The 22115-nt window shown below is 46.3% G+C and overlaps 1 protein-coding gene across 4 annotated transcripts; it reads right to left on the bottom strand.

Moving 5' to 3' along the window:
- Window positions 1-4389: 4389 nt before the first annotated feature.
- Window positions 4390-21446, bottom strand: LOC100479632 (butyrophilin subfamily 1 member A1). Of its 4 annotated transcripts, none has more exons than XM_034660501.1 (13): window positions 21357-21446; window positions 20097-20161; window positions 19747-19902; window positions 19042-19175; window positions 18253-18347; window positions 16534-16881; window positions 13093-13374; window positions 12781-12981; window positions 12510-12530; window positions 12392-12418; window positions 11118-11144; window positions 7638-7664; window positions 4391-7236 (listed from the first exon to the last, which is right to left on the bottom strand). In XM_034660501.1, the coding sequence occupies exons 5-13, from the start codon at window positions 18335-18337 to the stop codon at window positions 6572-6574; spliced, it is 1683 nt and encodes a 560-aa protein (XP_034516392.1). In that variant the 5' UTR covers window positions 18338-18347; window positions 19042-19175; window positions 19747-19902; window positions 20097-20161; window positions 21357-21446; the 3' UTR covers window positions 4391-6571. The 4 variants fall into 4 exon arrangements, with proteins under 4 accessions (XP_034516394.1, XP_034516392.1, XP_019665909.2 ...); XM_034660500.1 differs by having other exon boundaries at window positions 4392-7236; window positions 19476-19902; XM_019810350.2 differs by lacking the exons at window positions 19747-19902; window positions 21357-21446 and having other exon boundaries at window positions 20097-20314.
- Window positions 21447-22115: the final 669 nt, after the last annotated feature.

Below are 22115 nucleotides of genomic sequence, written 5' to 3'. Positions count from 1 at the left end.
ACAGATGTAGTGAAAAGAAGGAGCACATGCACCCCGGTGTTCATAGCAGCAATGTCCACAATAGCCAAACTGTGGAAGGAGCTGAGATGCCCTTCAACAAATGAATGGACAAAGAAGATGTGGTCCATATATACAATGGAATATTATTCAGTCATCAGAAAGAATGAATACCCATCATTTGTATCAACATGTATGGAACTGGAGGGGATTATGCTAAGTGAAATAAGTCAGGCAGAGAAAGACAATTATTATATCGTTTCACTCATATATGGAACATAAGGAATAGAGCAGAAGACCCCAGGGAAAGGGAGGGAAAATTGAATGGGAAGAAATCAGAGGGGGAGACAAACCATGAGAGACTCTGGACTCTGGGAAACAAACTGAGGGTTACAGAAAGGCAGGGGGAGAGGGAAAGGGTAGCTAGATGACAGTTATTAAGGCACATGTGGTGATGAGCACTGGATGTTATATGCAACTAATGAATTGTTGAACACTACATCAAAAACAAATGATGTACTATATGCTGGCTAACTGAACATAAAAAAAAAAAAAAACCTTCCAGGACACACAGGAACTAAAAGAATTTGTGATCACCAAACCAACCCTACAAGAAATATTAAAAGGGATCCTCTAAGCAAAGAGAGAGCCCAAAAGTAACACAGACCAGAAAGGGACAGAGACAATATACAGTAACAGTCACCTTACAGGCAATACAATGGCACTAAATTCCTGTCTTTCAATAGTTACTCTAAATGTAAATGGACTAAATGCCCCAATCAAAAAAACACAAAGTATCAGATTGGGTAAAAAAGCAAGACCCATCAATATGCGGTCATAAGAGACTCATTTTAGACCCAAAGACGCCTCCAGATTTAAAGTGAGGAGCTGGAAAACCATTTATCGTGCTAAAGGACAACAAAAGAAAGCTGACAGAAATCCTTATATCAGACAAATTAGATTTTAAATCAAAGACTATAATAAGAGATGAGGAAGGACACCGCATCATACTTAAAGGGTTTGTCCAATAAGAAGATCTAACAATTGTAAATATTTACACCCTAACATGGGAGCTGCCAATTATATAAGCCAATTAATAACAAAATCAAAGAAACACATCAATAATAATACAATAATTGTAGGGGACTTTAACACTCTACTTACTGCAATGGACAGATCATCTAAGCAGAAGATCAACAAGGAAACAAGGGCTTTGAATCACACACTGGACCAGATGGGCTTCACAGATGTATTCAGAACCTTCCATCCAAAAGCAACAGAATACACATTCCTCTTGAGCACACATGGAACATTCTCCAGAATAGATCACATCCTGGGTCACAAATCAGGTCTCAACTGGTACCAAAATATTGGGATCATTCCCTGCATATTCTCGGACCACAGTGCTTTGAAGCTGGAACTCAATCACAAGAGGAAATTTGGAAGGAACTCAAATACTTGGAGGATAAAGTGGCATCCTACTAAAGAATGAATGGGTCAACCAGGAAATTAAAGAAGAATTTTAAAAATTCATGAAAACTAATGAGAATAAAAACACAACTGTTCAAAATCTTTGGGATGCAGCAAAGGCAGTCCTAAGAGGGAAGAATATAGCAATACAAGCCTTTCTCAAGAAACAAGAAAGGTCTCAAATACACAACCTAAACTTACACCTAAAGGAGCTGGAGAAAGAACAGCAAATAAAGCCTAAACCCAGCAGGAGAAGAGAAATAATAAAGATTAGAGCAGAAATCAATGAACTAGAAATCAAAAGAACAATAGAACAGATCAACAAACTAGGAGCTGGTTCTTTGAAAAAATTAATAAGATCAATAAACCCCTCACCAGACATCAAAAAATGAAATCTTTCCATTTGCAGTGATGTGGATGGAACTAGAAGGTATTATGCTAAGTGAAGTAAGTCAATCAGAGAAAGACAATTATCATATGATCTCATTGATGTGTGGAATTTAAGAAACAAGGCAGAGGATCATCAGGGAAGAGAGGGAAAAACAAAACAAGACAAAACCAGAGAGGGAGACAAACCATAAGAAACTCTTAATCATAGGAAACAAACTGAGGGTTGCTGTAGGGGAGGGGTGAAGGGATGGGGTAACTGGGGGATGGACATTAAAGAGGACAACTGATGTAATGAGCACTGAGTATTATATAAGACTGATGAATCACTGACCTCTGAAACCAAAAATACATTATATGTTAATTAATTGAATTTAAATTTTAAAAAAAGAAATAAAAAGAAAATAAAAATTTAAAAAAGAGGGGAAAAAAGCTTATGTATTTAAAGCTGAAGGGGAGAGAAATTTTAAGCTACAATCTTTTATTTTTCCCATTTTGACCAGTTCCAAGACTTGAAACCCGTTCTATTTTAAAATACAATACTGGGGGCGCCTGGGTGGCATAGCGGTTGAGCGTCTGCCTTCGGCTCAGGGCGTGGTCCCGGCGTTATGGGATCGAGCCCCACATCAGGCTCCTCTGATGTGCCTGCTTCTTCCTCTCCCACTCCTGCTTGTGTTCCCTCTCTTGCTGGCTGTCTCTACCTCTGTCAAATAAATAAATAAAATCTTTAAAAAAAAAATAAAATAAAAAATAAAATAAAAAAATAAAATAAAATAAAATAAAATACTGAAGGGATGACTGGGTGGCTCAGGAGGTTAAGCATCTGCCTTCAGCTCAAGTAATGATCCCCAAGTCCTGGGATCCAGTCCCATACTGGGCTCCTTGCTCAGCAGGAAGCCTGCTTCTCCCTCTTCCTGCAGCCTGCCCCTGCTTGTGCTATTTCTCTCTCTGACAAATAAGTTTTTTTAAAAAGCCTTTAAAAAAAATAGAATACTGAATAACATATATGTTTTTTTCTTAGGAAATAACAGCTAACTGAAGTTAATAGTTAACATTAGTATTGACGTCTTCCTTCTAATTAATAAAATATAACTTTTTACTTTGTCCCATAAAAAAATTAAAAAATCTTAGCTTTCTCCACTTCCACCTGAATCATTTCTAGATTCTATCCTTCAGATCACGTATTGTCCCTTCCACCTGATCTGCTCTGTTTCCAATGTTTCTAATGTGTTCCTCATCTCATTTACTGAGTTCTTCAGCTCCAGAATTGTTGGAGGTTCCGTTGTGGTTCTTTTTTAGAATTTCAGCCTCTTTGGTAAAATATTCCTCTTTGGTAAAATATTTCTTAGTTCCTGAATTGTCTGTTTTCTTGTATCTTGTTGAATTCTGTCATGACAGCTATTTTGAATTCTCTATTAATTAGATCACAGTCTCCTGTAACTTTAGGCTTAGTTGTTGGAGAATGGTCATTTTCTTTTAGCAAAACCATGTCATCATGATTTTTCATGCTCTATAATGAGATTTTCCTCAGCCAGATCATTTGAAGTAGCCAACACCTTTTGCGGGGTTGGTAAAGATTTGTTAACTAATTCTAACAGTTCGTAGGTGGGCAGTTAGAGGCCCTTCTTTTGTATTCCAGAAGGTGGCAGAATAGCACAAGTTTTTGTTTCTCTTACCAGAGCAGTCTTGGTGGCTGTTTAGAACAGGATCAAAAAAAAAAAAAAAAAAAAAGTGGGAGGCTGGCAACCAAGGAGGGGCAGTATGCACTAAGCCCTTGGGCTTGGGGTGTGCCACACACACAAGAATAGGATCCTCAAGTTCGGGAGTCCCAGTGGTGCTGGGTGTTCTCTTGCTGAAATCTCAGGGCATTCAGTGCATAAAATGTTTCTTCTTGTCTTCCTCTTTCCCTTGCCTTTCCCTTCCGCCCTCCATCCCCAAAAGTCACAGATGCCTTGCCTCAGAGAACACTGATCTGTGGCTTAAAAACTATGGGGTCCACCAGCTGCAGCCCACAGGGCCAGGTAGCCTTTCACTCACCCCTTTCCACCCCACCCTCTCTGCCAGAGGAGTCAGGAGTGAGCATTACCACCGCTGTAGAAGCCCGGGTAACGGGCCCCACCACTGCTGCCTGGGCTCTGGGCTCCATGAGACCCCATCCACACCCCTTCAGATGTGAACATAGGTGGCTCTCTTTGGCATCTCCCTGTGCTGTGCAGAGCCTCCTTTGTTGGGTTTTAGATGTCCAACTAGTTGTAAACAGAAAGGTGGAGACAAATAGAAGGACTCATTCTGCCATGATGCTGACCTCACTCCTCCCAAAAGTGATGGTTTTAATCATTCTTTCTGGAATTACATGGGCAGCGGTCCACTGTTTCAAAAGGCTCCTCTTATTTATGTGGATAATTCATATCATACCCATACCTTCCTTTCCTCTCCATTTCAAAGGAAATATGCTCATAGCCCATCTGAAAGTAATCCAGTGTCATAAATCCACAAGCCATATGGAAAGGGGAGATGAAAATGTCAGATAATATATTAACATAGAGTATTAAAATATATATAAAGATCCCAAAAGGCTATTTATGACTTTATTGTTGGGGTGAACATTTTAATACATTTTAAAATTCCTCCACTACCCTTTCCCACAGACTGTGAGCAGTGCAGTGCCTCCCTCCAAAATACAGTTCAGTTTAGATGTTCCTATCAGTCATTGCCCAGTGAGGAGGCAGAAACCACATCATTCATTTTAGCAGGGGAAATGTGATATAAAGAATTATTAAGCAAAATGTGTTTAACTATGAAAGAGGTAAAAGAAAGCTCTAAAGAAACCAGAAGTAGGAGATACAGGAAGCAGACATTACCTCTAGGGCTGAGGTAGAGCCCTCAAAAAAGGAAGATATTTGAGAAAACAAGACTGACATTACTTTTATTGGAGAAGGTGGGATCCGGGTCCCCAGGAAGGGAAAGAAGTTCTCTAACCAGCCACAGGCCAAGCCTGCTGGGCAGGAAAACTCCCACTAGAGAACTGGCAAGATCCCTGGGAAGCAGCCCTCTAGAACAGAGCCTGCTGCAATCCCATACGAATTCACCCAAAGGTGAGAGAAGCTAGGTCTTCTCCAGTCCACTGACAGTAACACTGTAGGATCAAGGGGAAAAGCACCAAACGAAGACAGCTTTTTCCCCTACTATGTCTTGCTGTGTTCCCTCTGGTGCACTGTACTGACAAAGGCTAACAGTGTGCCACTTGGAAAAGTGAAACTTTATGGGATCCAGCTCCTGTATCAACAAATACAGAAAAGACAGGGTAGATATGTACCCAAAGGCAATAAATTGATAATGGACACAGTTCACACCTTTAGTTTCTCAACTCCCATATAGACCATTTTACCCACATTGGAACTTCCAACACAACAACTCCACATTTTTACCCATCTACAGGGCTACACTTTCAAGTGAAGAAGTTCTCACTCTTTCCCCAAAAGGGAACAAGTAAGTAGTCCCAGGCATTGACTTCGACACTGTTATATTATTTATTCCTCAAGTTCAGTCACAATCCTTTTGACTATTCTCTTTCTTAGAGACAGTATTTTAAATATCACCACTAGCACCTGAATAAAATCCCATGGGTAAGAAGAAGAGAGAAAGAAAATAGATAGTTAATACAAAGGACACATCTACACGACAAGAAAGAGAAAATATGCAAAGCTACTACAGTCCTTTTCCTATGTTTGGTCACAGGCAGGAACTGATATTCGTGACTTCCTTTTTCCACTTCCAATTCTGTGTCTTTTCATTTCTCCCAGAATCACAGCAGGTCAGAGTTCTTTACTTCAGCAATGAACAAACCTTCATTCCTGAAGGTCTGAGTCCTCAACAGTCTGGCTACCTTTTGTTTCCTGTGGTTTCTATCCACCTTCACAATTGGACTCGAAAGTATTGAGAAGCAGTACATAGATCCTGGAATGGAGCTCATGACCAGAGCTTTCTGCAATTAACCCAGGGTCTGAAAACACTCTTCTTCATTCACATCTTTATTCTGGTAGGAGATCTGTTCTCTCCAACTGCTGTTGACTCACAAGGGGAAATCAGATCTTTGTCCTTAATTCCCTGAAATAACTCAGCACTAGTATTTCACAAATAACAGATATTTACTAAGGTTTTATAAGATAAGAATATTTCATCCATCCCAGAATAGGAAGTATATACAATAGAATATTACAGTCCACTCCTCTTAAAAGTCCATCAGCAATCCATTTCTTCAGAAATTTTAGGATGACCAACATCTCTGGTAAGAGTGCACATTTCCCAAAATAGAGCTGTGACCCGCCCATAGCCCCTGGGTTCATCTGCACAACTCAAACTGTATTAAAAAAAACAATAACAACATTTAATTCTGCAGAGTAATTCAGACTTCATTGCATTTCATATCAAAAAATACAAGGACTCCATGAAATAATTTTCATGATCAAAAGAAAAATGACCTCCAATAGCAAAATTCAGCTTACCCCGTATCAGCTCAAACAGTCAACATTTATCTTCTAATACCTGAGCATAAGGCATAAACTGACTATTCTCGTAACCACACCCCAGCAGTCTGCACCCAGAAGAGGAGGGCAAGACACCAGGTCACCCAGGACTAACCCCAGAGGCTACTGCCCCAGGGAGTCGGCAGCTCCAGGAAAAGCCACCATGAGGAGTCTGGGACAGTGTTGGCGCTCTATGGGGACAGAGCCTCAGGGCTGCAGGGGAGTAATGGAGATTCGGCCCCTGGGAGAGCAGCATCAACACCAGAGCCTGAGCTGAACCCCTGCCCTGAGAGGCTCACCGGCTCCTCCAAAGAAGGAGAATTGTTAAGGGGCACAGGGGTCTCTACAGGTCCTCCTAACACAGAGCAGATGGTCAGGGACACATCTCCTGGCTTCAACCTGAAGTATGGAAACAGAGCCCCAGAGGAGGAAGCTAGAGAGAAGGAGAACATGTGGGAGCCATCAGCCATGTTGTAAAAGGAGACATCCCCTTCCTTGAGGTCCAGGAAAACCCCTACCCTGTGGGGAACTTTCCCAAGGGATACTTCAGTCTCAAGAAGGGCACAGAATTTATCATCATATTTCCCCACAACCCAGAACCCCTTTTTTGGGAGCTCCACATACCAGCCCTTCCTCTCCACATCTCCCCTACAGACCCCCAGAACCCAATCGCTTTTGCCTCCATTCCTGATCTCCACCTCCCAGTAACAGCACCCTGATGTGATGCCATCATGACCCAAAACGCTACAGGTTTCCTCTTCTGTGCCCTCGGTCGTATCCTTCCAGGTCACACTAGTGTTTTCATCAGAGACAGCAAGCCTGGGATGTGCAGACTCTGGATCCAGAGTGACAGACACTGCAGAGAGAGTTGCCAATCATGCAAGTCCTTTCCCTGCCCCATAACAAGGCACACAACCACGACCCCACTCCCAGACACCTAGCTGCATGCAGGGAGGGCTAAGGCCTTCTGGCTCAAGTACACAGCCCTCCAAGAAGAAGCAAGCATAAGACTGATCTGAGGGTTAGACCTGTCATAGGGCACTTGAAGGCCAGACTGGACTCCAAGGATGGAAGGATATCCAATTATATGCAATATCAGTCACACCCACCAATCCCAGCTATGTGAATTTCACTGCCCCATCCCACCCCTCCACCATTGATGGGGCCAGCATATGTATCATCACAGCAAGTTGAAGGAGATGTCAGCAGCCATGGGGGCAGCAGTAGGAGCACCCAGAAAGAAGTGAAGTAACTCACTGGCCTGGAACTTCTCCTTCCGCCAATCTACAAGAAAACCACATTTCACAAATGTGAACAATAAATCAGAGATTTGAGGAGACTGTACATACCAGTGTTGGTATCTATCCTCTGAAATATACTGATGCAAGAGTTATAGGGAAAAATGTTTTGGAAACATTCACCTGATGAACTTATTTCACACACACACAGAGAGAGAGAGAGAGAGAGAGAGAGAGAGGCATTCTGCTACAACCTTCCTGGGAAAGCCAAGCCATAAAATTTAACATCACTGTGAGACTGAATACTGACCTAAAAAGAAGGGTCTTTGCACTGATTTCACTATCAAATTATGCTTCTTCAATATCTAGCCACACATCCATCCTGAAAGCTAGGTTTTCTGAGAAAGAATTGGAGAGATCAAAATTTCTGAAGCCTCCATTTATTTATAAAGAACTGACTGAACTGAACTTGTAGGTTGACTCGAAGCCATGGTAGAGACAATAAAACTTGGCAGAGCTGCACTTGGAGGATGACTATCAGCCATTGGTGAGGAGAACTCAGGATAAGGCACCAGAGAAAGCTTGCCCGGTCAAGAGGTAATGGAGAGGTTTCAAGGAAGGGGAGAGAGAGAAGTTCAAAACAGGAAAGACATATATTCAGTGAGAGGACAGAAAGTAATGAATTTGCTTCCCCATTTCATGGGGTATTGGGAGGAAAAATATCCCTATATGTTAGGGGAAACCCAGAACTATTGGGTCTAGTCATCTGCTTCTCCCTATAAGCACCCAGAGAGATCAAAAGCACCAGGAAACACCCCATGTGGTCAGCCCCCAATATGGCCATGTCCTATGCCCCAAAAAATGTGAATATGTTTTGGCAGAGAGAACTTTACAGTTGTGATTAAGATTAAGGAACTGGAGAGAGGGTTTGGGCAGGATGGGGAACAACAATGCCCCCAAACACCTAGATGGAACCCCAAACCCAATTATCCTAAGGACCATATCAAGCCACCCTCTACAGGTTGAGGTCCTGAAATGAGCAAGACGAAAACACAGGGAACCCCTCCCCCAGTGACACAAGACATAAACTCCTCTGACCTTCATACTCCCTTTTAGGAAGAAGAAGGGAAGCTAACTGATCAAAGCAAAACTTACATATGTCATAAAACCCTGAAAAGTCTGCACCGAGGATGCTGTTACCTCCAATAAGACAGAGACTCCAGAACAAAATGAGAGCACTTATAAAAATAAGAACAGGACATTTTCTTGAATATTTTGTGAAAACATGTGACTACTATTCTCACTTACACGTGTTTATTCAGATAAAATGGTATGTCCATCTCTGTTGATTTGCTTATAGAAACAGATCACACGAAATAGGCTGACCCATGTCACATTTTGAGAAAAGGAAACGTAACTCGTTCTTCAACAAGACGTTAGTTGATACCCAGCTATACATTTCTATGTGACAACTGACACATATTAGCAAAGAAGAGGAATCAGGAGGAGGAGGAGAAGGAAGAGGAGAAAGGGAGTTGGCATTCCATTCTGAGACTCTACAATGTATCCAGAGCTATGCTATGCACTCCGGTGGTTCAAGTGCATGCTTCACCTCATTTCCATAGCAAGCCTTTCATTATAAGTTATTCTTCCTATTTCATGAACAAGATGAGAGCAGACATTTGTTCACTTCACACTATGAGCCCATCAATGTGAAAATGTTGATTCTTCTGTAAGGGTGTCTGTCCTTACAAAATGAAAAGAAGGTATACAAGATACATTAAAACACAAGCATTTCAATCTATCAGAGAACAGGAGATGCTAAAAGAAAACTATTTGATCTTCATTTTTAACAAATAAATCCCAAAAATCAGTGAGGCTCTCTAAGGAGTTTTCCTCACACATCTGGTCCCCTAGTTTCTTGCACCCCTGACTCCCCCTTCTCCACTCTCACAGTTTATATCCCTGATCATAAATAGAAACAGCCAGAACAGAAAAACACATGTTACACAGGTTCAAGAGCACAAATTCTTAACTCACCCCAGTGCTAAAGGGTGCTCTGGATAACCTTCCATTAAGTTAGGATCCCCTGGATCACATTCCTATCCCAACTACTACTGGAAGGTTGTGATGGTCTCAGTATCAGAAGCAAACTCAGTTAGAAAATTACTTCAAAACACCTTAAAATAGGGGCGCCTGTGTGGCTCAGTCATTAAGCATCTGCCTTCGGCTCAGGGCGTAATTCCGGAGTTCTGGGATCGAGCCCCGCATCGGGCTCTTCCGCTGGGAGCCTGCTTCTTCCTCTCCCACTCCCCCTGCTTGTGTTCCCTCTTCTCACTGGCTGTCTCTATCTCTGTCAAATAAATAAATAAAATCTTAAAAAAAAAAAAAAACACCTTAAAATAGATGTAAGTCTTTTCAGAAATCTCTCAAACAGGTATCATGGACCCAAATAACTTGCACATCCTCTATGTACCTTCCACTCTAACCACCACGGCTGTGATTTGTGATCTCTCTTCCACCACTCTGAGGCACCCGAAATCTTTCCAGAGGAATCATGGAACCTCTACTTTCCTTCTCATCTCCTTCTCTCTTCCCCAGCCATTTTTTCCTTCCCTTATTTGCTCCCAACTTTTCTCTCGTAAACAATTTTCACTCCTCTGAGTTTCTTCCATCGCAATCCTCACACATTGCCACTAATAAACCCAACCGCTATCAACCCATCAGGTAAATCAGAATTCTCCTAAAAAGAGAGATAATGGTCGTGAACAACTATAAGTTACTGTCCTTAAAAAAAAATTAAGTTCTTGCCTCTGTTACACAAATACATACATAGAATTTTGTATATAATTGTAGGAATCTGACAAACCCACCACCAAGGGTCCATAAACATTGTGGCAGCTCTGGATCTCAGATTCAGAACAGCTGACCTAAACAAACTACTTCTCCAGTAACCACAGAGGTTTAGAGGAAGAAACCCAACTTGGACAAGGAATCAGAGCATGAGGAAGCAAGATGAAGACCACCATTCCAGAGAAACAGCAAAAAACAGGAAAACCAAACTACATCCAAAAAAGGTAGGAGTAGCAGGGTAAAATGCACTCAAAGCATTCCCCTTGAGAAGATCTGAGTTCTAAGCAGGCAACCATGATTTCTGAAATCTTATAGAGACAGCAATTTCTAACGTACACAGTCATTGCCATGTTCCAGCTCTCCTTATAAATGACCAGCCTGTTGTCACTGCACCAACAAAACTGTCAGTTGAACAGCTGTGTTCAGAGGGTGCGGCTAGCCCTAACAGTGACCTACTGTAGAGGATGGGTCAGAATGGAGGCAGATCTGTGTTCCCAAGGACAGTCCCCGCAGTCCTTGGGAGGAGACAGAAAACATGACAAGGACTACAGGGACACCAACCCCATCCTGGTGTGGGGTCCACTGACAGAGAAGGGGGCAGAGTTGAGGCTGCAGAGGTAAGGCCACAGGAAACTGAGTCACTTACCAGCATACAGCCGTGCCTTCCTCCAGGCTGAAAGGGAAAACACCCTGGTAAGACATGAGCCAGAACAAGTCAGCTCAGCCTGATTTACTGCCCCTTGCCTCCCCTCTGTGCTCCAGGTGACACTACCAACAGAGGAGGGGGAGACTAGAGAGGAGATGACCTCCTGTCACATGCTGACAGCAGGGTGTTGTGGGAAATTCCTTGGACCACAGATCAGGAAGTCTGCATTGCAGGCTGAGTTCCACTCCTGCTTACTGCTGCTGTGCGACCTTTGCCAAGTCATTTATTGTCCTGTGATTTAAAAACCTCAAAATTAAAAAAAAAAACACTTTTTATTCTATCTGCTTTCAATTTTGCTGCAATAGGTCAAAAATTACACAATGGATGAAAATATGTTAGGAAATAAAATATACATTATCCTATAAATGTAAGAAACTATTATTACAACATTTTATAGGAAAGAGATATTTGGGAAATAATACAAAAGGGGAGATGAATTAAGGACAAGGTTGTTAGCTGAGCTCTGGGGTAAAAGTGGCCAAACATTCTCAGAAAACACATCACTAGGGGCGCCTGGGTGGCACAGCGGTTAAGCGTCTGCCTTTGGTTCAGGGCGTGATCCCGGCGTTATGGGTTCGAGCCCCACATCAGGCTCCTCTGCTATGAGCCTGCTTCTTCCTCTCCCACTCCCCCTGCTTGTGTTCCCTCTCTCGCTGGCTGTCTCTATCTCTGTCAAATAAATAAATAAAAAATCTTAAAAAAACAAAACACATCCCTAATCTGAACCATTGACAGCTCATGCCACCACATTCCCACCCACAGTCTGCCCACTCGTCTGCCCACCATTTTGTGATCAGCACCTCCAGGAAATGAGAGAAAAGACTCTCCCTGGATGGTGTTATGTGGGGGGATCACACTGCTAAACTTAATGACCCCATTTATTTGTGGCTCCTTTAACAAAATTTCAGAGCATCCAGGATGACTGAGAACTAGTTGCATTGAAGGCTAAAAAGCCAGAAATGTGGCGAGTACATCAGCATTAGAATAAATCCAAGATGCAAAATAGACTCCAGGGATCCCCATCACCCCAGGTTTCGAAGCACTGGATGGGAACAACAGCCCAGATGGGGAAAGACCAGGGAGCAGGATCTGCCTCCCACCAGCCTCCACTTCTGCCCCAGGCAAGGGTCCACATGTCTCTGCCTGAAACAAGGAGAGGGGACACCTGGGCTTAGGTGCCACAGGAGACTCAGGACATCTGGACAGTCACTCACCAGCCAGGTACACAGATTTCCTCCAGGCTGAAAGGCAACACAGGAAACAGGTGAGCTAAGAACCAGAATGTCTCCTACAAAGGGGACACAGAAAGTTCTGTAAAAGGACACTACTTACCAAGATCTGCTTGGAGTTCATCTGAAAGAAAGTGAAAAATAAGTATGAACTCCCATCCCTAAGCATACCAAAGATTGCACCTGGTGACCCCACAAGAGGACCTCTCTGTGTCCTAGAGGAAGAATTAACTCCAGACCCACCAATTCTCCATAGCCCCAGCTGTCCCCTCTGGTCCTCTTCAGCTACTTGCTCCAGGCCAAGGGTCCTGCTGTCAATTTGTCCTCTGCACCAGCTGCCGCACTTGCCTGCCTTGGCCTCTGTCCTGCCTTACCTCTGCCCTTCAGGGCCTCCTCCTTTGTCCGCTGATCCTCCTCCTTGTCCCTGTGCAGTTTCTTCCATTCCTGCATCTCCCGGCACTTTGCAGTATGTTCTCTCTTGATGTAAAAGGCAGCCCCAAGGAGTAGGAGCGTCAGCAAAGTCAGGATCACCAGGAAAGCTGGCTTCCAGGGAGAAGTCTGGGGGAAGAAGGGTTCTGTGCCAACAGACACCCCATCAGGAGCATGCCACAGGACAGCCCAACCAAGCACAGCAACACCCCCAGCCACACCATCCCACCCTGCTGGGAGTGGGCAGTAGTGCTGACCTGGGATGAAAATGGCCATTCCCTTCTTCTGGCCCAGGATGGGGTTGAGGACCGAGCAGGTCACATTCCCTGAAGAGCTGTCACTCACAACCAGAGTGGCCTCCACATTGAATAGCCCTTCAGGATCTTGGGCATGGGTCTCAGAGAATGTCAAGAACTTTTCACCACTGAGAGCTCTCCACTGCAGCTGGGGCTTCGGGAACCATCCCGAGGCCATGCACACAACTCGGACCCCGTCCTCCTCTGGCCCTTGGATCTGCACTTGAGGGGCAGAGCCCACACCTGCAAGAGAGAAGCTGGAGAGAAGAAGGAGGCCACACAGAACCCCAGGATGCCAGCACAGCCTTCCTGTGCACAACTCCAAGGCCAGCATTGAATTCTAGGCTCTCCCTGGAGAGTGGTCCCTGCAAGGATTAAAACAAGGGGCCCAGGCACAGAGAACAGAAGGAAGGAGCATGGGGACCTGCAGCAGGCAGGGCCCTTCTCCCCAACCATGAGGGTGGGAAGTCCTTCACTCAGGGTAAGAGAAAGAGGAATTTGGTGCCAGGTTCTATACTTCTCCACTCTTCTCACCACACATACTCTCCAGGTTATCTACGTCCACACCCACTGCCACTTGATAAATCACCTCTACCACTAATAAACCTATTGGTCGGGTTCTTAGCTCCCTCCCTAATATCCACATCCCTGGGGGTTAGTTCCACCAGGATTCCTCACAGATGCTTCAAACTCAAATCCTGAACTGATTGATATTTGGCCTCATCTGTGATAGCTGATGATGAAAGTATTTCCAATCCTTCAGCCTTCTTTACACCCAGCTCCTCTGACACATATTGTTAGTGCCTTCACACTCTGTGACTTGACTCAGCCACTGAGAGTTCAGGGAATGTGACTCTAGCAGAGGTTGGACACTGCTTGTGCCATTGCCTTGCCCTCTACCACAGGAGGGACACTCAGGCTAGCACAGCCTTTCCAGGTGAAGATGTCCAACATCAGCGAACAGCCAGCTGGACAACACGTGAGTAAGAAAACCCAGCCAAGGTCACTATAAGGACAAATTATATTAGAAATAGGAGGCTTATTGTCCCTGTTGACATGAGGAAAGAGAGTCCCTTCCCGTCCTTTTTCTTATAGCGTTTACTGTAGGAAACTTGTGATTGTGGGTGCTTTCTCCTCTCTTTGAGATGTATATGAGTCCTTTGAAAAAAAACAGATTGGCCTTTTGTCAGCTTTGTGATCCAGGAATGTCTTTCTCAAGAACCTGGGAACCCTCCCTTTGAACTGTTCACACCAAGGAAGACAGCACCCCCCTCTCCCCCTGTGAAACCACCCCGTCTTAAACATGAAAGAATTTGTAAAAATAAACTGCTTTAACTTTTGTTTGTCTGGGAAACTCTTCATCTCTCCTTCTATTCTGAATGATCCCCTTGCTGGATTGAGTATTCTTGGCTACAGATTTTTTTTTCTTTCAGCACTTTGAATATATCACACCACTTCCATCTGGTCTGAAAAGTTTCTTTTGAAAATTTCACTGAGTAATATTTGGAAATGTTCAATCACTATATTGCACACCTGAAATGAATATAACACTTATGTTAACTACACTGGAATTTACTTTTTTAAATTTTTAATATAGGAGAATTTGATTCTCCTTGGGATATAGCCAATTAGCTAATATAGATGGTCACCCCAATTTCCAAGTAAATATAGGGTGCACCGTCTAGGACAAATGGTGCTAGCAAGTCCACCCACTTGAGGGCTCATACCTGTTGAACCTGAGAACTTGTATGGAATGAGTTGTGTCTGCATGACTGTAAAAGGGTGAGAGTTCTTCTGTCTGTGCATGTCTTGATAGAATCTCTGTGAGGCACATCACATTCTAGTTGATGCTAATTTAATAATAAACATAATTTCCTACTATCTTTGTGAGGAGGATTTGGGGGTTGGGAGATTATGCTTTTAATTATATTTCCCCTACATGACCAAAGATGCACTAGTAAGCCTTGTTAAGATTAGCCAAATACAGCCCGGATGAGCTGAGCTCCCTGCATGCCCAGATTAAATACATGCTTGTTGCTTTATGACACTGAGATTTCTATGTCTGTGTTACACTGCACCGTGACAGGAATCAGCAACTAATGCATTATATCAATATTTCTACTGCTAAACAACAAAATGACAAAACAACAACAACAACAACAACAAAACCCTGTGAGTCTCAGCAGCTCCCTCTCCACACTCCTCCAAACTCTCTGTGTCCCTAAATCTACTCGCTCGGTTGGGTGAACTTTCCAAACGTCTTTATGCCAGAGTGCTCCTTTCCCAGCCCACTGCCCCTACATGAATTCAGGTGGCCGTCCTCTCCACCCCATAACTACATCCAGGCCTCCAGCCTTGCTCACCTTCCACATAGCTTCCACTACAGCTGCCAAAGCAAACTACACACACCCCCTCCCTCCACTGCTCTGTTTAAAAATTCCTCGGTTTGGAGGCGCCTAGGTGGCTCAGTTGGTTAAGCATCTGAGTTTGGCTCACATCATGATCCTGGAGTACAAGGATCAAGGCCTGTTTCTGGCTCGGTGATCAGCAGGGGATCTGCTGCCCTTCCCCTGCTCCTTCCCTCTCTCTCTCTCTCACTAACTCCCTCTCTCAAATAAATAAATAAAATCTTGAAAAAAATTTTCCTCAGCTCTGCATCCAAACTCCATAACACAGCACACAAAGCCTTCGATGGTCTGGTATCGCCACTGCCCCAAACAAATGTCCACTTCCTCCCCAATTCCACCATCTGTACCCAACAAAAAGGACACACTCCAGCCCCAGGACTATTTGGTTAACTGCTCAGAACCACAGTCACCAGGCGGTCCATGCCCCACACAGATCCAGCAACCAGAAGACTGACAACACTGTCTGGTTCACTCAGGCATCTGCTCAAGTGTGTGCTCCTCATGGACTTTTCCCCATCAATCGCTTCTCTGTGCCATGAACCAGGAGCACCTCTTTATTCCAGATAGTCTCCTCTCACCACCCTCCCACTCGCCTCCATCACCAACCTCGTGGCCTCCCTGTGTGCCCAGACTCACCAGCCACACTCCCACCTCGGGTGTTTCACACGGGTGATCCTCTGCTTGGAACCCTGACACCTAGATATTTATGTGGCTAAATCTCTACCATCTGATATGTCTATGGCCTATCGATTTTTTCATTTGTCTCTAGAATATAAACTCTGCGGGGCAGCGGTCTTTATTTGTCACACTGATGTATCCAGCTGCCCAGAACAGTAGCTCGCACGTAGTAGGGGCTCCATATGTTTGTACTGAATAAATGAATGAGTGAAAGACCCTCATTTCCCTCATCCACAAATAAGGGGCTGACTTCCTGTTCCCTGAGGTTGCTCCCAACTCCACCATGCAGGACTCTAAATATAGATCAACCACCGACCTGCCACCCTCAGTTCCAAATTGGCCTCTTCATAGAAGCTCCCCTTTCTGAAGAAGCAGGTATACAGCCCGTTGTCGAAAGCCTGGACATTGTGGATGCGCACGGCAGCCTCTCCCTGGATGAGGAAGTCCTTCACCAGCGAGGTCCGCCCTGTGTACTGGGCCAACTGCTCCTCTCTCTGCTCCTGCTGGTTTTGATAGATGAACACTGCTTCCGAGAACTTGGAGCGGAACCACCGCAGCTCCATGGTCTCCACATTCATGGCCGGGGATACACGACACGGCAGCGTGATGTCCCCACCCAGCATGGCGACAATGGGGTCCGAGGGGCCAATCACCACAAACTCCTCTGTGGACACAGACACAGGAATGAGAAAGCTGGAGAGATGCCGGACAGGGGCAGGGAACACACTGTCAGGTGGGAGAGCCTGACTGAGGGACTCAGCTGTGACCACTCTGAATGGGATATGTTTGTCATATAACAACTCTGAAACCCAGCAATGATGTCAGAGACTCCCTCAGCAGCCTGTGCTCCTGACTCCAGGCCCTTTCATGAAGGACTCTCTAACTCAGTGGTTCTAATCTTCCACAGGCATCACCATCACCAGGAAAGCCTGTGAAACACAGACTGCTGGGCTCCACCCCAAAGATTCTGGTTCAGTAGGTCTAGGGTCATGCAAGAATGTGCATTTCTAAGGAGGTGGTGGGGATTCTGTCACTAATGTTCCAGGGACCACACTCTGAGAACCACAGCTCTAACCTTTCTCCTCCTCCCTCTGTTATCACCTGAGGGATAACAATGACTAGTTCTCCCTGTGACATCCTCCCCCCAGTCAATGTCTGTGACCCTTTAACCTATAAGCAAAACCATGTCCCTCCACTATCAAAGCCCTTCAGTGCTTCTGCAGTTGACCAAGTGACCCACGAGCCCAGTAGGGATGGCCTTCCGGTGTTCTCTGACGCCCACCTCCTGCGACTCTCCCTTGGCTCACTCTGCTCCAGCAAACATTTGCCTTCTCTGCTTCTTGAACAGCCAGACACCTTTCAGCTTTGTCTGGCTGCTCCCCACTGTGAAGAACCTCTTTCCATGGGGATCCAGACAGGATGGTACCCACCTCCTTCACATCTTTGCTCCCATCTCTGCCAGTCCTGACCACCTTATGGAGCACTGCTGCCTGCCCGCTTGCCCTCCTGCACATCTCACTTCCACACCCTGCTCTTCTTCCTTGTCCCACGCTCTCCACTCCTCTAACAGATGTAGACTGTATAGGGTTGTGCTATTTAGTACCTGCTGTCTCCCACCAAATATAAGCTCTGTGAAGACAGAGACTCTGTTTGCTTTGTACACAGAGTGCCACCTAACACATACTCGATACCCTGTAAATATTTGTGGAAATAATATATGTGATACCAATAAAGCCAGGAAATAAAAAATGAGGGGAAATTTATTTTTACACTTTTCATAGTGAAATTCGCATTTTTTATTTTATAAGACAAGAAGTCCTCATTAGAATAACTGTCACGGCCCCTTGTCCTTATTTTATAGTTTAGGAACTCTCCTTAAAAATTTAACTACAATTAGGTTTAGGGGATCACCAGAATCTCTCTAGAGCCAGGGCCTCCACCAATAGCCATCCGTCCTGATGGAGACACCAGCCAAGCTCTCAGGGGCTCTCACCCACCCCACTCACACACAGGAAGGGGGAGGGGACACACTCACCTGCAGACCCCCCAGCAGGCAGCTGGAGGAGGAGAAACAGGGAGAGGAGAAGGGAGAGCAAAGAGCCCCTGCAGCAATCCTCCATTTCCTCAGAGCTGGGGAGACACAGGGCAGGAGGCAGGTGAACACCTACAGAGAGGAGGCAGGGCCAGCCCACAGCTCTGGGCCCCAGAGCAGACAGGAGGGCTCAGGGCTGGCCACAGTCCCCAGCAGAAGCACAGACTTTCCTACTGCTCATTATGCTGATGGGAGGGGGGCCACTACCCTGACGCCAAGAAAGCCCTCCCAGCCCTTTGGAAACTTTCCCAGCCTGCTCTGCCCACAGGACCAGACGCTTCCCGCCTCAGCACAGGGACCTCGTCCATGTCTGCATGAGTCACAGGCCACACGCCCAGGGACACAGGGCCCAGACTCAGGTCCCTCCCCATGAAGGACATGCCAGCTCCCTTGTGCTGTTCCTCTGCTGCCCCAGAATTATGACAGGGAATCACTGAGCAGCATGAGAGTCAGACTGTGTTCTCCCCAAGGACCCCGTGCCTCCAGCACATGCACCCCATCCTGGGGTTGAGTTCACCTGAATTTCAGGCCCCTCGCCCCAGCACTTTGCTGCTCAGGACCAAGGACCTGGCCTTCCACACACTTTGCCCAATTATCCATGATGGCTTAATAATCCCCATCTTCTCTCTCTTTGAGGAGCTTCTGCCTCAGGATAAAGGATTCCAGGAGAACAGGGGCAGCAGAGAGGATAAAATGAGCTCTGGGCAGAAAGAAGGGCTTCAAACCACTTACTGCTTGGGGGGCAGCCGATGGTCCTGGGAAGGACAGATTCTGGGGCTGACTGCTAATGTCTCCTCCACTCTCAGCCACTTGCTGTGTGACTTTCTTAGTCGAAATTCTTGACCGGCTCTGCCTCAGTTCCTCATCTGCAAATTGGGGAGAGTAACAGAATCTCACCCCAAGGTATAAGGAGAATCCTTTGAATTTATGTATGGAGAGTCAGTGCATGTCATTAGAACAGTACCTGGTCCTAGGAACGCCACAGATATGTCTTTAAGTAAATTAATAAAGTGCAGCCCTCACTGTAGTTGTCCTGGGTCTTCTCAGAGCCTCATATTATCTGGCACCACCACCCCCAGCCCCACAACGATCTCAGCCTCTTCCTCACAGCCAGCCGCTCCCAGCTTTCTTTTTCTTGGCAAAAGATGTTTTCAGAACACACTCACCTGCTTGAAAACCTGGGACCTCATAAGCGTCTCTAACTCAGGAGTGCAAGATCTCAGCTGACTCCAAATCTGCTCTCAGAGATTGCATCTGTAGTTCCCTGCTCGGACCCCACACCCTGCTTCCAGATCCAGCACTGGTGCCACAGGCTCCTCTTGTCTGAGAGGCAGTGGCTCCCAGGAGAATGGAGAAGCAGAGCCTGGCACAGGCTGCAGGGGTCTCTCCCGAAACAGGGACCTGGGGCACTAAGCACTCCCAGACAGAAGAACCCACCTGCTCTGACTCCTTCCACCGTTTGAAAGTGAAAGCTGACAACAAGAAGTCCCAGCAGACTCTGCCCTGCCCTCTGGACAGCGCACCCTCGTGATCAGGAAGGAAACAGGGAGACCAGAGCCACAGACAAGGGCAGGTGCAGGTACCCCGATCACCCTGTAGGGGGACCACAGAGACACAGACTCAGCAATCCTTTCCTGAACACCTGCTACTCCCCAGGTGGGCTAGCCTCCAGACAGAAGCAGGGAGTGTGTGTGGCACAGCCAAGACTAATGAAAGCCTTCAGCACGGGGCTACCTGCACTGGCTGTTCGCTACCGAGACTATGCTGTGTCGGCTTCTGAATCCTACCTGACAAGGGCCTTGAGAAGCCCCCGGTGTAGCTGCTTTGCTTTCTTCACAGGTGCTCCCACAGCCTGGCAACAGAGGGGTGAACACTGGGCATCAGGATCTTCCAGCACCAGCTCCAGGACTCCGGCCCTGCCGCAGCTGAATGGACAGCACCCTGGGGCTTGTGAGTACTTGACTCTTACACAGGGCCCGGGTACCCCATTCAGCCCCCTCCCTGCCAGGATGCAGTCTGCTCCAGGAAAGGTGGATTCTGCGGTCTCCAAAGGAAAACCATGGAGCACTAGGGCTTCCTCTCCAGCCCCTTCCTTCCTGCAGTTCCTCGTCTCAGTAAAGGGCACCTGGGTCACCCCGTATGTCTGCCAAAAACTGGAGGGACATTGTACTACACACTCCACGTTCCCACCCATCTACTTCCAATGCTCCAGGAAGTTCAAGACTTTTCTCTAATCCATGTCCATGGCCAGATTCTAGCTCCACACCAGCCTCATTATCCCCTCTCCCAGGTGCAGTGTCCCTGCTTCCCATGCGTGTCCCCTGCCCACCTCCAGCCTCGCCTCCTCAAGTTCATTTTCCATCCAAGGCAGCTTATGTCAGCTCTCCTCATCCCTTCCAGGGATCCCCCCGCTAAACCTCTTTCTGTGCCTCCCAGGCCCTGGCTTCCTCTCTGACCTCATTCCATTGCTCCATGTTGCTCCCTCACTGGCCTGAGTGAGTTCCTCCAGTTCATGGAGGTTTCCCAGCCTCGGGCCTTCTCACAAGGCCTGGGTGTTCCTGCTCTGTCTCTCGTCCCTCAAACTGGTCACCATTCCAGTCTCACCTAAAGTGACCTTCCTCAGAGGGGCCTTCGCCAACCTGCTCATCCCCACATGGGCCCCATACACGTGCTTGCTGGGGTTTTACTGGCACCCTGCTCGCCTCCACAGCCCTGACATGAGATCTTCTGTGGGATGTCCGTGGTATCCACAAAGGGAGCCACTGAGTGCCCTGTGCACGTGTCCAGCGCACAGTAACACTCAGGAAACTCTGCTTGAGCTCGTGGGCGGAGCAGTCACTTCAGCAGCTCATCGTCTACTCGGCCCTGTCCAAACTCGGAAGACACTTCAGTCCACTGAGAACCACAACAACTCTTAACTCTGACCTAAACAAGTCAGCTCCTGCGTGGATACAACTCCACGTCTTCTCCGCTCTTTCTTTCTTCAAACCCCAAGCCCACATGCATCCCAGACACATCACTGAGATAGAAACATCAGACTCAACCACCTTCGTTTGCTCCCTCGAGCCTGCCCAGGGCTCGGGTGTCCACGTGTGAAGTGACGGGTGTTAAGATACCAGCTCAGGCTAGACCCTCCCTGGCCACACTTCCGTCAGGTTGTTGTCATATTGTCTTCATTCTACAAGTGAGGAAACCAGTTGCTGAGTTCCACAACCACACACCCAGCAAAGCCTCTCCCAGCCTGTGTTCACTCTCGATTGTTCTGAAAGATCCGCTGTTATGTTCATGAAGCAAGGACTGACAGACCCACCGATGCATGGGAGTGACTCCTTTCTGCCCGGATGTCTGGCCTGAGATAATAAGACTCTGGGCAGGGGCACCTGGGTGTCTCAGTCGGTTAAGCTTCCAACTCAGCTCAGGTCAAGATCTCAGGGTCCTAGGATCAAGCCCCACGTCAGACTCCATGCTGAGCACTGAGTCTGCGTGTCCTCCCCCACCTTATGCCTCGCACTGTATGCCCCTACCCGCCTCTCCCTCCTCAAATAAGTAAAGAAAATTGAAAAATAAAATAAAAAATAAAACTCTGGGCAAACCCAGGGCATCTGGATATACCTGAACCCATCCCATGCTGTCATCCTCAAATGTCCATTTCTGCTAATATCCACTTAGACCTGGGACTATTGGGAAAATCCACCTTAAATGAAAAATAACGAATGAACAAGGACCAATATTAGCCTCCAGGTCCACCACCACCCCCCCACTGCCATCATCTTTCCCTGCCCAACGGGGAGATTCCTCAAGACTTG

Source organism: Ailuropoda melanoleuca, chromosome 5 (assembly GCF_002007445.2).
Source record: "Ailuropoda melanoleuca isolate Jingjing chromosome 5, ASM200744v2, whole genome shotgun sequence".
Classification (NCBI taxonomy): domain Eukaryota; kingdom Metazoa; phylum Chordata; class Mammalia; order Carnivora; family Ursidae; genus Ailuropoda; species Ailuropoda melanoleuca.
Note: the sequence above shows the minus strand (reverse complement) of the source record. Positions and strands in the feature narration are given on the sequence as shown.

Coding starts and splice junctions, on each gene's coding strand:
- LOC100479632 (XM_034660501.1), bottom strand. CDS start 18,337: ATGGAGGATTGCTGCAGGGGCTCTTTGCTCTCCCTTCTCCTCTCCCTG. Junction 16,882..18,252: donor GCCTGCTGGGGGGTCTGCAG/GTGAGTGTGTCC, acceptor CTGTGTCCACAG/AGGAGTTTGTGGTGATTGGC. Junction 12,419..12,509: donor TGAACTCCAAGCAGATCTTG/GTAAGTAGTGTC, acceptor GTTGCCTTTCAG/CCTGGAGGAAATCTGTGTAC.